The sequence below is a fragment of the Panulirus ornatus genome, chromosome 63, assembly GCF_036320965.1.
Source record: "Panulirus ornatus isolate Po-2019 chromosome 63, ASM3632096v1, whole genome shotgun sequence".
Classification (NCBI taxonomy): domain Eukaryota; kingdom Metazoa; phylum Arthropoda; class Malacostraca; order Decapoda; family Palinuridae; genus Panulirus; species Panulirus ornatus.
Window position 1 is genome coordinate 1,919,612 of NC_092286.1, and position 14,635 is coordinate 1,934,246.

General features: G+C 42.1%; 1 protein-coding gene across 2 annotated transcripts in view; it reads left to right on the top strand.

Moving 5' to 3' along the window:
* The window catches only part of Sec71 (ADP ribosylation factor guanine nucleotide exchange factor Sec71), a 399,392-nt gene that overhangs the window by 267,264 nt on the left and 117,493 nt on the right, over nucleotides 1–14,635 (top strand). For both annotated transcript variants that reach the window (XM_071656502.1, XM_071656503.1), the window contains exons 23-24: nucleotides 327–502; nucleotides 5,328–5,500. In XM_071656502.1, the coding sequence (XP_071512603.1) occupies nucleotides 327–502; nucleotides 5,328–5,500 (349 nt within the window). The remainder of the gene's footprint in view (nucleotides 1–326; nucleotides 503–5,327; nucleotides 5,501–14,635) is intronic.

Consider the following 14,635-nt stretch of genomic DNA (forward strand, 5'->3'; position numbering starts at 1 on the left):
GCTAACGCGGGAGACAGCGACAAAGCAAAAAAAAAAAAGAAAAAAAAAATGTTATCACTGGGGTTAGGGAAAAAGAATACTTCCCACATGTTCCCTGCATGTCTTAAAAGGCTGCTAAAACGGGAGGGAGTAGGGGACTGGAAATCCCCCCCTTCCAGTTTTTACTTTTTCAAAAGAATGAACAGAGAAGGAGGCCAAGTGAGTATTTTCTCATAGGCTCAGGTGTTTGTTCTTAATGCTACCTCACAAATGTGGGAAATAACGAATATGTATAAACAAAAAAAATGTATATGTTGTCCATTATTAATTTGTTTCTATGTTTTCAGGTTCTAGGTGAATATTTCAATAAAGTTGGTTGCAATCCCAAAGAGGATATTGCTGTGTTTGCCGTAGACTCCCTACGTCAGCTATCAATGAAATTTATTGAAAAGGGGGAGTTTTCCAATTTCCGATTCCAAAAAGAGTTCCTTCGTCCTTTTGAGCACATCATGAAAAAGAATAGGTAAGATTCAGAACCATCAATTTTTCCTTCAGAAACTTCCCTGTTCAGAAATCTTTTTTTCCTATATTTCTCCAAAATATGTTTAGTGACTGCTAATTTGTACTGTATAGAGGGGGGGCACCTGAAATAACCAATTTTCAGAATTTTGAAAGAAAAATTTCCCTGTGGTTTATGAGCAGAAATTCTTAGCTAGACTTGATTGAGCCATTTAAAGATGAACTAAACTAAGTACAGATGAATATGAAGCAGGTATGGCATGTATGTGTATAACAGTATTAGAAATTGTAATATTCAGTGGACGTGCCAGTGGATGGAAGCATAGGACCTGAAGTGAACCATAGTATGAGTAAAGGGACAAAGGTCTGGGGCACATTGAGGAATAAGTAGAAAAAGAGGTCCTTATATTCAAGTGTGAATTAAGTGTGAAGATGGGTATGTGAAGATGCAAGATTTATTTACATTTATATTCATTTTGCTTTGTCACTGTCTCCCGCATTAGCGAGGTAGCGCAAGGAGACGAAAGAATGGCGCAACCCACCCTCATACACATGTATATACATACACGTCCACACACAGCACATATACATACCTATACATCTCAATGTATACATATATATACACACACAGACATATACATATATACCCATGTACATAATTCATACTGTCTGCCTTTATTCATTCCCATCACCACCCCGCCACACATGGAATAACAACACACTCTCCCCTCATGTGCACGAGGTAGCACTAGGAAAAGACAACAAAGGCCCCATTCGTTCACACTCAGTCTCTAGCTGTCATGTAATAATGCACCAAAACCACAGCTCCCTTTCCACACCCAGGCCCCACAGAACTTTCCATGGTGTACCCAGGACGCTTCACATGCCCTTGTTCAATCCATTGACAGCACGTCAACCCTGGTATATCACATAGTTCCAATTCACTCTATTCCTTGCACACCTTTCATCCTCCTGCATGTTCAGGCTCCGATCACTCAAAATCTTTTTCACTCCATCTTTCCACCTCCAATTTGGTCCCCCACTTCTCCTCGTTCCCTCCACCTCTGACACATATATCCTCTTGGTCAGTCTTTCCTCGCTCATTCTCTCCATGTCACCAAACCATTTCAGAACACCCTCTTCTGCTCTCTCAACCACACTCTTTTTATTACCACACATCTCTCTTACCCTATTATTACTTACTCGATCAAACCACCTCACACCACATATTGTCCTCAGACATCTCATTTCCAGCACATCCACCCTCCTGCGCACAACTCTATCCATAGTCCACACCTCGCAACCATACAACATTGTTGGAACCACTATTCCTTCAAACATACCCATTTTTGCTTTCTGAGATAATATTCTCAACTCCCATACATTCTTCAAGGCTCCCAGAATTTTCGCCCCCTCCCCCACCCTATGATTCACTTCCACTTCCATGGTTCCATCCGCTGCCAAATCCACTCCCAGATATCTAAAACACTTCACTTCCTCCAGTTTTTCTCCATTCAAACTTACCTCCCAATTTACTTGACCCTCAACCCTACTGTACCTAATAACCTTACTCTTATTCACATTTACTCTCAACTTTCTTCTTTCACACACTTTACCAAACTCAGTCACTAGCTTCTGCAGTTTCTCACATGAATCAGCTGCCAGCGCTGTATCATCAGCGAACAAGAACTGACTCACTTCCCAAGCTCTCTCATCCACAACAGACTGCATACTTGCCCCTCTTTCCAAAACTCTTGCATTCACCTCCCTAACAACCCCATCCATAAACAAATTAAACAACCATGGAGACATCACACACCCCTGCCGCAAACGTACATTCACTGAGAACCAATCACTTTCCTCTCCTCCTACACGTACACATGCCTTACATCCTCGATAAAAACTTTTCTCTGCTTCTAACAACTTGCCTCCCACACCATATATTCTTAATACCTTCCACAGAGCATCTCTATCAACTCTACCATATGCCTTCTCCAGATCCAATAAAGATTCAAGATATGTGCCTTAAACAAAATGGAAAGAATAGGGGGGAATATGTTGCAAGTGAGATGTCTGGGGGCAATGTGTGGTGAGACGAAGGTTGATTGAATGAATAATGATAGGGCGAGAGCGGTAGTACTTACTTGCTTTAAGCCCTCGGAGTTCTTTCTATATCCATGAGGCTCCTCCAGCTCTCAGAGAGCTGGTCACATCCACCAGTTAGGACTACAGGTCATAAAGTGTTGTGATTTTGTGTGTGTATGGATGCGCTGAGTGTGCAGGATAATTGTATTGTAAGTGTTCAGTGTCTCCATTATAGTAGTTACATCATGGGCATGAAAGATCTTGGTATATTTTGGAATGGTTTTTGTGATATTGTATTGATAGATGATGTCCAGGGCAAAATTGGGAGTTTACTACTCTTTTTTCTGGTGAGTGTGGATTCTGATGGGTATATGACTGATGGATTGGAGTTGAAGATTAAGTTAAGGGATTGTTTGTTTAGTGCTTCTTGGATTATTTCAGTGTGTATGTATTTTGTTTATCCCTGGGGATAGGGGATTAAGAATACTTCCCACGTATTCCCTGCATGTCGTAGAAGGCGACTAAAAGGGGAGGGAGCGGGGGGCTGGAAATCCTCTCCTCTCTTTTTTTTTTCCAAAAGAAGGAACAGAGGGGGCCAGGTGAGGATATTCCAAAAAAGGCCTAGTCCTCTGTTCTTAACGCTACCTCGCAAACAAGCAGGAAATGGCGAATAGTTTAAAAGAAAGAAAGAAAAAAGAATGTATTTTGTTAGTGTTATATTTGTTGGGAGTGGGGGGGGAATCTGTCAATAGAGGTTACTGACGTGTGGTGCAAGAATAAGCTTTTTATTTTTCCCTAAGGGTTAGTGGTTAGTTATGGAGAGGTTCTGACTTGAGTGTCCAGTATGTTGATATTAGACTGTATTGGGAGGATCTTATTTTCATTGTTAAGGTGTTGAGTATTTGTGGTTGCTAGGCAACCAGTGACTTTTCTGAGTACACTGTTTTGTGTGGTTTTTGGCTTTCTTATATTTGCTTTTGAGAGAGTGGAAGAGCAGGCAGGTGAGATGTTGTTTAAAGTGGAGTGAAGTATTTGTATAGATTTTGAGAGATTCATTTTCATGTCCAGTCCAGATATGGTGCCAATCAGTGTTCTAAGGGCATTTTGTTTATGCACTGCTTATGCATTGATGTTATTAGTGTGGGGAGTAGATGTTGTGTGTTGTATCTGATGCTTAGGAATGGCTTGTACTCTGCTCCGTAAGAGAAACTGTCCATTCAGGGTGGGTTCATTTCTGTCTGGGGTTGAAGAGTGATTAAAGACTTCTGTTGTGTAATTTAGTACTGTATGTTTAATGTTACTACTGTGGTTTCAGGGTGCTGTAATGAGATATGTGTTAAAGTCTACCATTTAAGTCAAATTTGTTTGTATTCACCCATACATTTAGAACCATGCAAGGATCTTGGAGAAAAGATCTTGGAGAGGTGTGCAGTCTGTTGGGGGTTGGGGTGGGGGAGCATTAGTCTGTTGTTGTTTGCTAATGACATGGCACAGGTGGCATATTTGGATGGTAGTAAGTTTATGTATGAGAGAGCTGAAGAGGGTGTGCTGAAATTATTTAGAGATATAGAGAGGAGCAGAAGAGGGTGTGTTGAAATGGTTTGGATACATGGAGAGAGTGAATGAGGAAAGATTGACAAAGAGGATATGTGTCAGAGGTGGAAAGAAGGAGAAGCGGGAGACCAAATTGGAGGTGGAAGGATGAAGTGAAAAAGATTTTGAGCAATCGGGGCCTGGACATACAGGAGCATGTAAGGCGTGCAAGGAATAGAGTGAATTGGAACGATGTGGTATACTGGGTTTAATGTAGTGTCAATGGATTGAACCAGGGCATATGAAGTGTCTGAGGTAAACCATGGAAAGGTCTGTGGGGCCTTTATGTGGAAAGGGAGCTGTGGTTTTAGTACATTACACATGACAGCTAGAGACTGAGAGTGAATGAATATGGCCTTTTTTTTTTGTCTGTTCCTGGTGCTGCCTCGCTGGAGGGGGTAGGGAGATGCTATTTCGTGTGTGGCGGGGTGGCAACAGGAATGGATGAGGGCAGCAAGTAAAGATATGCATTATTATTTTTTTTTTTATTTTGCTTTGTCGCTGTCTCCCGCGTTTGCGAGGTAGCGCAAGGAAACAGACGAAAGAAAGATATGTACATGTGTATATATGTACATGTCTGTGTATGTATATGTATTTATACATTGACATGCATATGTATGTATATGTGTGTGTGTGTTTGGGTGTTTATGTATATACATGTGTATGTGGGTGAGTTGGGCCATTCCTCGTCTGTTTCCTTGCGCTACCTTGCTAATGCAGGAGATGGCAGTTAAGTATAAAAGAAAAATGGAGAGGATGAAAGAGGAAAGGATGACTGTGAGGGTATACATGTCATAAGTGCAAGGAACAAGGAAAAGGGGGAACCAAGGAGGAGTTGGAAGGATGTAGTGAAAAATACTTTGAAGGCTCAAGGCATGAACATGCAGGAGGGTGCAAGATGTGCAAGGGATAGAGTGAATTAGAGCAATATGGTTTACTGAGGATGACATGCTTTCAGTGGGCTTAACCAAGGCATATGAAGTGGTCAGGAGAAACCACTACCATGCTGATGCTGGAAATGGCAAACATGTATTAAAAAAGAATTTTTTTCATACATAGTCGTCATTTCCTGTGTTAGCGAGGTAGCATTAAGAACAGAGGGCTGAGCCCTAGAGGGAGCATATTGATAATGATAATTTTCCTTTTTTCAGATCACCAACTATAAAGGATATGGTGGTAAGATGTATTACGCAGATGGTGAATTCACAAGCAAAGAATATCAAATCAGGTTGGAAAAATATATTCAGTGTCTTCCATCTTGCTGCCTCAGACCATGTTGAGAGTATTGTAGAAATGGCTTTTGAAACAACAAAAGAAATTATTTGTGAGTATCACTAAAAGTTTCATGACTTGTTATTTTTTATCTTACAAAGGGAATGAAGGGTGCTTGTTAGTTATATTTATTTTACAGAATTTATGTTAGCTAAACCTTAACCCATTCACTGTGGCTGTTGCTTATGCATCATTATATTTTACTTTCTGTTCACTGGCAGTAGCTTAAGCCATCAAAATTCTTAAGTCAGCAGCCTATACCTCAGCCTCAAGGGAAAATATACAGCCATTGATAATTGTTAGATGTTAATGGTGAAAACCCATTGACAGCATATCCTTGATACTTACAATTTCAGTTTATATGAAGTTGAAGATAAGTGAGCACCCTTTTATACCAGCAATTTACTGTGCAAGAGAAAGGTTCAAAGTTATATGATTTAGATGCATGCAGTGTACAAACAGAAGCCACTGCTTGGCTGTTTAACATAATCACTGCTATCTGGTGCTTCACTGTTCAGTGTTTCATTATCTGGTGCCCATGAAAAATTACTTTAGACACAGAAAAAATCAAGTTTCAAAATCTGTGCACGACAATGTTATTGATCACTTTGGCAAGCACTATTTCCCTGCTAAAATCGACCAAATGCCTCTCTCTTCTCTTTCGATACCAATCTTACTTCTTCATTCCACCACTCATTACTCTTTCTAATCTGCCCACCTCCCACCTTTCTCATGCCACAAGCATCTTTTGCACATGCCATCACTGCTTCCCTAAATACATCCCATTCCTCCCACACTCCCTTTACATCCTTTGCTCTCACCTTTTTCCATTCTGCACTCAGTCTCTCCTGGTACTTCTTCACACGTGTCTCCTTCCCAAGCTCTTTTACTCTCACCACTCTCTTCATCCCAACATTCTCTTTTCTTTTCTGAAAACCTCTACAAATCTTCACCTTCGCCTCCACAATATAATGATCAGACATCCCTCCAGTTGCACCTCTTAGCACATTAACATCCAAAAGTCTCTCTTTCACGTCCCTATCAATTAACATTTTTTTTTTATTATTTTTTTTCATTATTTTGCTTTGTCGCTGTCTCCCACGTTTGCTAGGTAGCGCAAGGAAACAGACGAAAGAAATGGCACAACCCACCCCCATACACAATGTACACACACACACGCCCACACACGCAAATATACATACCTATACATCTCAATGTACACATATATATACACACACAGACACATACATATATACCCATGCACACAGTTCACACTGTCTTCCCCTATTCATTCCCATCGCCACCTCGCCACACATGGAATACCATCCCCCTCCCCCCTCATGTGTGTGAGGTAGCACTAGGAAAAGACAGCAAAGGCCCCATTCGTTCACACTTAGTCTCCAGCTGTCACGCAATAATGCCCGGAACCACAGCTCCCTTTCCAAATCCAGGCCCCACACAACTTTCCATGGTTTACCCCAGACGCTTCACATGCCCTGATTCAATCCACTGACAGCACGTCAACCCCGGTATACCACATCGATCCAATTCACTCTATTCCTTGCCCTCCTTTCACCCTCCTGCATGTTCAGGCCCCGATCACACAAAATCTTTTTCACTCCATCTTTCCACCTCCAATTTGGTCTCCCACTTCTCCTCGTTCCCTCCACCTCCGACACATATATCCTCTTGGTCAATCTTTCCTCACTCATTCTCTCCATGTGCCCAAACCATTTCAAAACACCCTCTTCTGCTCTCTCAACCACGCTCTTTTTATTTCCACACATCTCTCTTACCCTTACATTACTTACTCGATCAAACCACCTCACACCATACATTGTCCTCAAACATCTCATTTCCAGCACATCCACCCTCCTGCGCACAACTCTACCCATAGCCCACACCTCGCAACCATACAGCATTGTTGGAACCACTATTCCTTCAAACATACCCATTTTTGCTTTCCGAGATAATGTTCTCGACTTCCACACATTCTTCAATGCTCCCGGGATTTTCGCCCCCTCCCCCACCCTATGATCCACTTCCTCTTCCATGGTTCCATCCGCTGCCAGATCCACTCCCAGATATCTAGAACACTTTACTTCCTCCAGTTTTTCTCCATTCAAACTCACCTCCCAATTGACTTGACCCTCAACCCTACTGTTCCTAATAACCTTGCTCTTATTCACATTTACTCTTAACTTTCTTCTTTCACACACTTTACCAAACTCAGTCACCAGCTTCTGCAGTTTCTCACATGAATCAGCCACCAGCGCTGTATCATCAGCGAACAACAACTGACTCACTTCCCAAGCTCTCTCATCCACAACAGACTTCATACTTGCCCCTCTTTCCAAAACTCATGCATTCACCTCCCTAACAACCCCATCCATAAACAAATTAAACAACCATGGAGACATCACAGACCCCTGCCGCAAACATGCATTCACTGAGAACCAATCACCTTCCTCTCTTCCTTGACGTGCACATGCCTTACATCCTCGATAAAAACTTTTCACTGCTTCTAACAACTTGCCTCCCACACCATATATTCTTAATACCTTCCACAGAGCATCTCTATCAATTCTATCATATGCCTTCTCCAGATCCATAAGTGCTACATACAAAGCCATTTGCTTTTCTAAGTATTTCTCACATACATTCTTCAAAGCAAACACCTGATCCACACATCCTCTACCACTTCTGAAACCACACTGCTCTTCCCCAATCTGATGCTCTGTACATGCCTTCACCCTCTCAATCAATACCCTCCCATATAATTTACCAGGAATACTCAACAAACTTATACCTCTGAAATTTGAGCACTCACTCTTATCCCCTTTGCCTTTGTACAATGGCACTATGCACGCATTCCGCCAATCCTCAGGCACCTCACCATGAGTCATACATACATTAAATAACCTCACCAACCAGTCAATAATACAGTCACCCCCTTTTTTAATAAATTCCACTGCAATACCATCCAAACCTGCTGCCTTGCCGGCTTTCATCTTCCGCAAAGCTTTTACTACCTCTTCTCTGTTTACCAAATCATTTTCCCTAACCCTCTCACTTTGCACACCACCTCGACCAAAACACCCTATATCTGCCACTCTATCATCAAACACATTCAACAAACCTTCAAAATACTCACTCCATCTCTTTCTCACATCACCACTACTTGTTATCACCTCCCCATTTGCACCCTTCACTGAAGTTCCCATTTGCTCCCTTGTCTTACGCACTTTATTTACCTCCTTCCAAAACATCTTTTTATTCTCCCTAAAATTTAATGATACTCTCTCACCCCAACTCTCATTTGCCCTCTTTTTCACCTCTTGCACCTTTCTCTTGACCTCCTGTCTCTTTCTTTTATACATCTCCCACTCAATTGCATTTTTTCCCTGCAAAAATCGTCCAAATGCCTCTCTCTTCTCTTTCACTAATAATCTTACTTCTTCATCCCACCACTCACTACCCTTTCTAATCAACCCACCTCCCACTCTTCTCATGCCACAAGCATCTTTTGCGCAATCCATCACTGATTCCCTAAATACATCCCATTCCTCCCCCACTCCCCTTACTTCCATTGTTCTCACCTTTTTCCATTCTGTACTCAGTCTCTCCTGGTACTTCCTCAAGCAAGTCTCCTTCCCAAGCTCACTTACTCTCACCACCCTCTTCACCCCAACATTCACTCTTCTTTTCTGAAAACCCATACTAATCTTCACCTTAGCCTCCACAAGATAATGATCAGACATCCCTCCAGTTGCACCTCTCAGCACATTAACATCCAAAAGTCTCTCTTTCGCGCGCCTGTCAATTAACACGTAATCCAATAATGCTCTCTTGCCATCTCTCCTACTTACATACGTATACTTATGTATATCTCGCTTTTTAAACCAGGTATTCCCAATCACCAGTCCTTTTTCAGCACATAAATCTACAAGCTCTTCCCCATTTCGATTTACAACACTGAACACCCCATGTATACCAATTATTCCCTCAACTGCCACATTACTCACCTTTGCATTCAAACCACCCATCACTATAACCCGGTCTCATGCATCAAAACCACTAACACACTCATTCAGCTGTTCCCAAAACACTTGCCTCTCATGATCTTTCTTCTCATGCCCAGGTGCATATGCACCAATAATCACCCATCTCTCTCCATCAACTTTCAGTTTTACCCATATTAGTCGAGAATTTACATGTAACATGTAGTCCAATAATGCTCTCTGGCCATCTCTCCTACTTACATACATATACTTATGTATATCTCTCTTTTTAAACCAGGTTTTTAACCAGCAAAGGGGATAAAGGTGAATGTTCAAATTACAGAGGTATAAGTTTGTTGAGTGTTCCTGGGAAATTGTATGGGAGGGTATTGACTGAGAGGGTGAAGGCATGTACAGAGCATCAGATTGGGGAAGAGCATTGTGGTTTCAGAAGTGGTAGAGGATGTGTGGATCAGGTGTTTGCTTTGAAGAATGTATGTGAGAGATACTTAGAAAAACAAATGGATTTGTATGTAGCATTTATGTATCTGGAGAAGGCATATGATAGAGTCGTTAGAGATGCTCTGAGGAAGGTATAAAGAGTATATGGTATGGGAGGCAAGTTGCTAAAAGCAGTGAAAAGTTTTTATTGAGGATGTAAGGCATGTTTATGAGTAGGAAGAGAGGAAAGTGATTGGTTGCCAGTGAATGTCGGTTTGCGTCAGGGGTGCGTGATGTCTCCATGGTTGTTTAATTTGTTTATGGATGGGGTTGTTAGGGAGGTGAATGCAAGAGTTTTGGAGAGGGGTAAGTATGCAGTCTGTTCTGGTCGAGAGGGCTTGGGAAGCGAGTCAGTTGTTGTTCGCTGGTGATACAGAGTTGGAGGCTGATTCGTGTGAGAAATTGCAGAAGCTGGTGACTGAGTTTGGTAAAGGTGACTGAGTTTGGTAAAGTGTGTGAAAGAAGAAATCTAAGAGTAAATGTGAATAAGAGCAAGGTTATGTGGTACAGAAGGGTGGAAGGACAAGTCAGTTGGGAGGTAAGTTTGAATGGAGAAAATCTGTAGGAAGTCTAATGTTTTAGATATCTGGGAGTGGATTTGGCAGCAGATGGAACCATGGAAGCGGAAGTGAGTCACAGGGTAGGGGGTTGTGAAGGTTCTGGGAGCATTGAAGAATGTGTGAAAGGCGAGAACATTTTCTCAGAAAGCAAAAATGGGTATGTTTGAAGGGTATTCGAGTACATAGAATTCGAATAGTTATTTCCTATTAGCCAGGCCCATAGCCTAGCGGTAGCATTCCCACCTGTTGCACAGGGGTCCCAAGTTTGATCCTGGCTGTTGGAGATTTGTATGTTTTATGAAGGTGCGCGTTCCTATGCACTTTGTTCATATTCATACACCTCCGCATTGTACAGTTAGGTTCGGTAAAATGCTATCTGCTGGCTATGTGCACCTGTTGGGAAATGACCGGTGTAGACCCCATTGCTCACCAACGTGAGATGAAGGGCATTGGAGTATATAGTATTCGAATAGTTATTTCCTATTAGCCAGGCCTGTCGCCTAGCGGTAGGATTCTCGCCTGTTGCACAGGGGTCCCGGTTTTGTTACTGGCTGTTGGAGGTTTGTATGTTCTATGAAGGTGCGTGTTCCTATACTCTTTGTTAGTATTCAAATACCTCCATGTTGTACAGTTAGATTTGGTAAAATGCTTTCTGCTGGCTATGTGCGCCTGTTGGGAAATGACCGGTGTAGACCCCGTTGCTCACCAACGTGAGACAAAGGGTATTCGAATACATAGTATTCGAATACATAGTATTCGAATAGTTATTTCCTGTTAGCCAGGCCCATAGCCTAGTGGTAGCATTCCTGCCTGTTGCACAGGGGTCCTGGGTTTGATCCTGGCTGTTGGAGGTTTGTATGTTCTATAAAGGTGTGCATTCCTATGCACTTTGTTCATATTCATATACCTCCGCATTGTACACTTAGGTTCGGCAAAATGCTATCTGCTGGCTATGTGCGCCTGTTGAGAAATGACCAGTGTAGACCCCATTGCTCACCAACGTGAGACAAAGGGTATTTGAGTACATTGTATTCGAATAGTTATTTCCTATTAGCCAGGCCCATAGCCTAGCAGTAGCATTCCCACCTGTTGCATAGGGGTCCCGGGTTTGATCCTGGCTGTTGGAGGCTTGTAGTGATATATATGCTTGCATAGTGCCATTGTACAAAGGCAAAGGGGATAAAAGTGAGTGCTCAAATTACAGAGGTATAAGTTGGTTGAGTATTCCTGGGAAGTTATATAGGAGGTATTGATTGAGAGGGTGAAGGCATGTACAGAGCATCAGATTGGGGAAGAGCAGTGTGGTTTCAGAAGTGGTAGAGGATGTGTGGATCAGGTGTTTGCTTTGAAGAACGTATGTGAGAAATACTTAGAAAAGCAAATGGATTTGTATGTAGCATTTATGGATCTGGAGAAGGCATATGATAGAGTTGATAGAGATGCTCTGTGGAAGGTATTAAGAATATATGTTGTGGGAGGCAAGTTGTTAGAAGCAGTGAAAAGTTTTTATCGAGGATGTAAGGCTTGTGTATGTGTAGGAAGAGAGGAAAGTGATTGGTTCTCAGTGTATATAGGTTTGTGGCAGGGGTGTGTGATGTCTCCATGGTTGTTTAATTTGTTTATGGATGGGGTTGTTAGGGAGGTGAATGCAAGAGTTTTGGAAAGAGGGGCAGGTATGCAGTCTGTTGTGGATGAGAGAGCTTGGGAAGTGAGTCAGTTGTTGTTCACTGATGATACAGCGTTTGTGGCTGATTCATGTGAGGAGCTACAGAAGCTGGTGACGGAGTTTGGTAAAGTGCGTGAAAGAAGAAAACTGAGAGTAAATGTGAATAAGAGCAAGGTTATTAGGTACAGTAGGGTTGAGGGTCAAGTCAGTTGGGAGGTAAGTCTGAATTCTCTCCATGTGGCCAAACCATTTCAAAACACCCTCTTCTGCTCTCTCAACCACACTCTTTTTATTACCACACATCTCTCTTACCCTTACATTACTTACTCAATCAAACCACCTCACACCATATATTGTCCTCAAACATCTCATTTCCAGCACATCCACCCTCCTGCCCACAACTCTGTCCATAGCCTACGCCTTGCAACCGTACAACATTGTTGGAACCTCTGTTCCTTCAAACATACCCAGTTTTGCATTTCAAGATAATGTTCTCGACTTCCACACATTCTTCAAGGCTCCCAGAATTTTCGCCTCCTCCCCCACCCTATGATTCACTTCCGCTTCCATAGTTCCATCTGCTGCCAAATCCACTCCCAGATATCTAAAACACTTCACTTCCTCCAGTTTTTCTCCATTCAAACTTACCTCCCAATTGACTTGACCCTCAACCCTACTGTACATAATAACCTTGCTCTTATTCACATTTACTCTCAACTTTCTTCTTTCACACACTTTACCAAACTCGTCACCAGCTTCTGCAGTTTCTCACATGAATCAGCCACTAGTGCTCTATCATCAGCGAACAACAACTGACTCACTTTCCAAGCTCTCACATCCACAACAGACTTCATACTTGCCCCTGTTTCCAAAACTCTTGCATTCACCTCCCTAACAACCCCATCCATAAACAAATTAAACAACCATGGAGACATCACACACCCCTGCCGCAAACCTACATTCACTGAGAACCAATCACTTTCCTCTCTTCCTACACGTACACATGCCTTACATCCTCGATAAAATCTTTTCACTGCTTCTAACAACTTGCCTCCCACACCATATATTCTTAACACCTTTCACAGAGCATTTCTGTCAACTCTATCATATGCCTTCTCCAGATACATAAATGCTACATACAAATCCATTTGCTTTTCTAAGTATTTCTCTCATACATTTTTCAAAGCAAACACCTGATCCACACATCCTCTACCACTTCTGAAACCACACTGCTCTTCCCCAATCTGATGCTCTGTACATGCCTTCACCCTCTCAATCAATACCCTCCCATATAATTCACCAGGACTACTCAACAAACTTATACCTCTGTAATTTGAGCACTCACTCTTATCCCCTTTGTCTTTGTACAATGGCACTATGCAAGCATTCCGCCAATCCTCAGGCACCTCACCATAAATCATACATACATTAAATAACCTTACCAACCAATCAACAATACAGTCACCCCCTTTTTTAATAAATTCCACTGCAATACCATCCAAACCTGCTGCCTTGCCGGCTTTCATCTTCCGCAAAGCTTTTACTACCTCTTCTCTGTTTACCAAATCATTTTTCTAACCCTCTCACTTTGCACACCACCTCGACCAAAACACCCTATATCTGCCAATCTATCATCAAACACATTCAACAAATCTTCAAAATACTCACTCCATCTCCCTCTCACATCACCACTACTTGTTATCACCTCCCCATTAGCCCCCTTCACTGAAGTTCCCGTTTGCTCCCTTGTCTGACGCACTTTATTTACCTCCTTCCAAAACATCTTTTTATTCTCCCAAAAATTTAATGATACTCTCTCACCCCAACTCTCATTTGCCCTCTTTTTCACCTCTTGCACCTTTCTCTTGACCTCCTGCCTCTTTCTTTTATACATCTCTCACTCATTTGCATTTTTTCCCTGCAAAAATCATCCAAATGCCTCTCTCTTTTCTTTCACTAATAATCTTACTTCTTCATCCCACCACTCATTACCCTTTCTAATCAACCCACCTCCCACGCTTCTCATGCCACAAGCATCTTTTGCGCAATCTATCACTGCTTCCCTAAATACATCCCATTCCTCCCCCACTCCCCTTACGTCCTTTGTTCTCACCTTTTTCCATTCTGAACTCATTCTATCCTGGTACTTCCTCACGCAAGTCTCCTTCCCAAGCTCACTTACTCTCACCACTCTCTTCACCCCAACATTCTCTCTTCTCTTCTGAAAGCCCCTACAAATCTTCACCTTTGCCTCCACAATATAATGATCAGACATCCCTCCATTGCACCTCTCAGCACATTAACATCCAAATGTCTCTCTTTTGCACGCCTATCAATTAACACATAATCCAATAATGCTCTCTGGCCATCTCTCCTACTTACATACGTATACTTATGTATATCTCTCTTTTTAAACCAGGTATTCTCAATCACCAGTCCTTTTTCAGCACATAAATCTA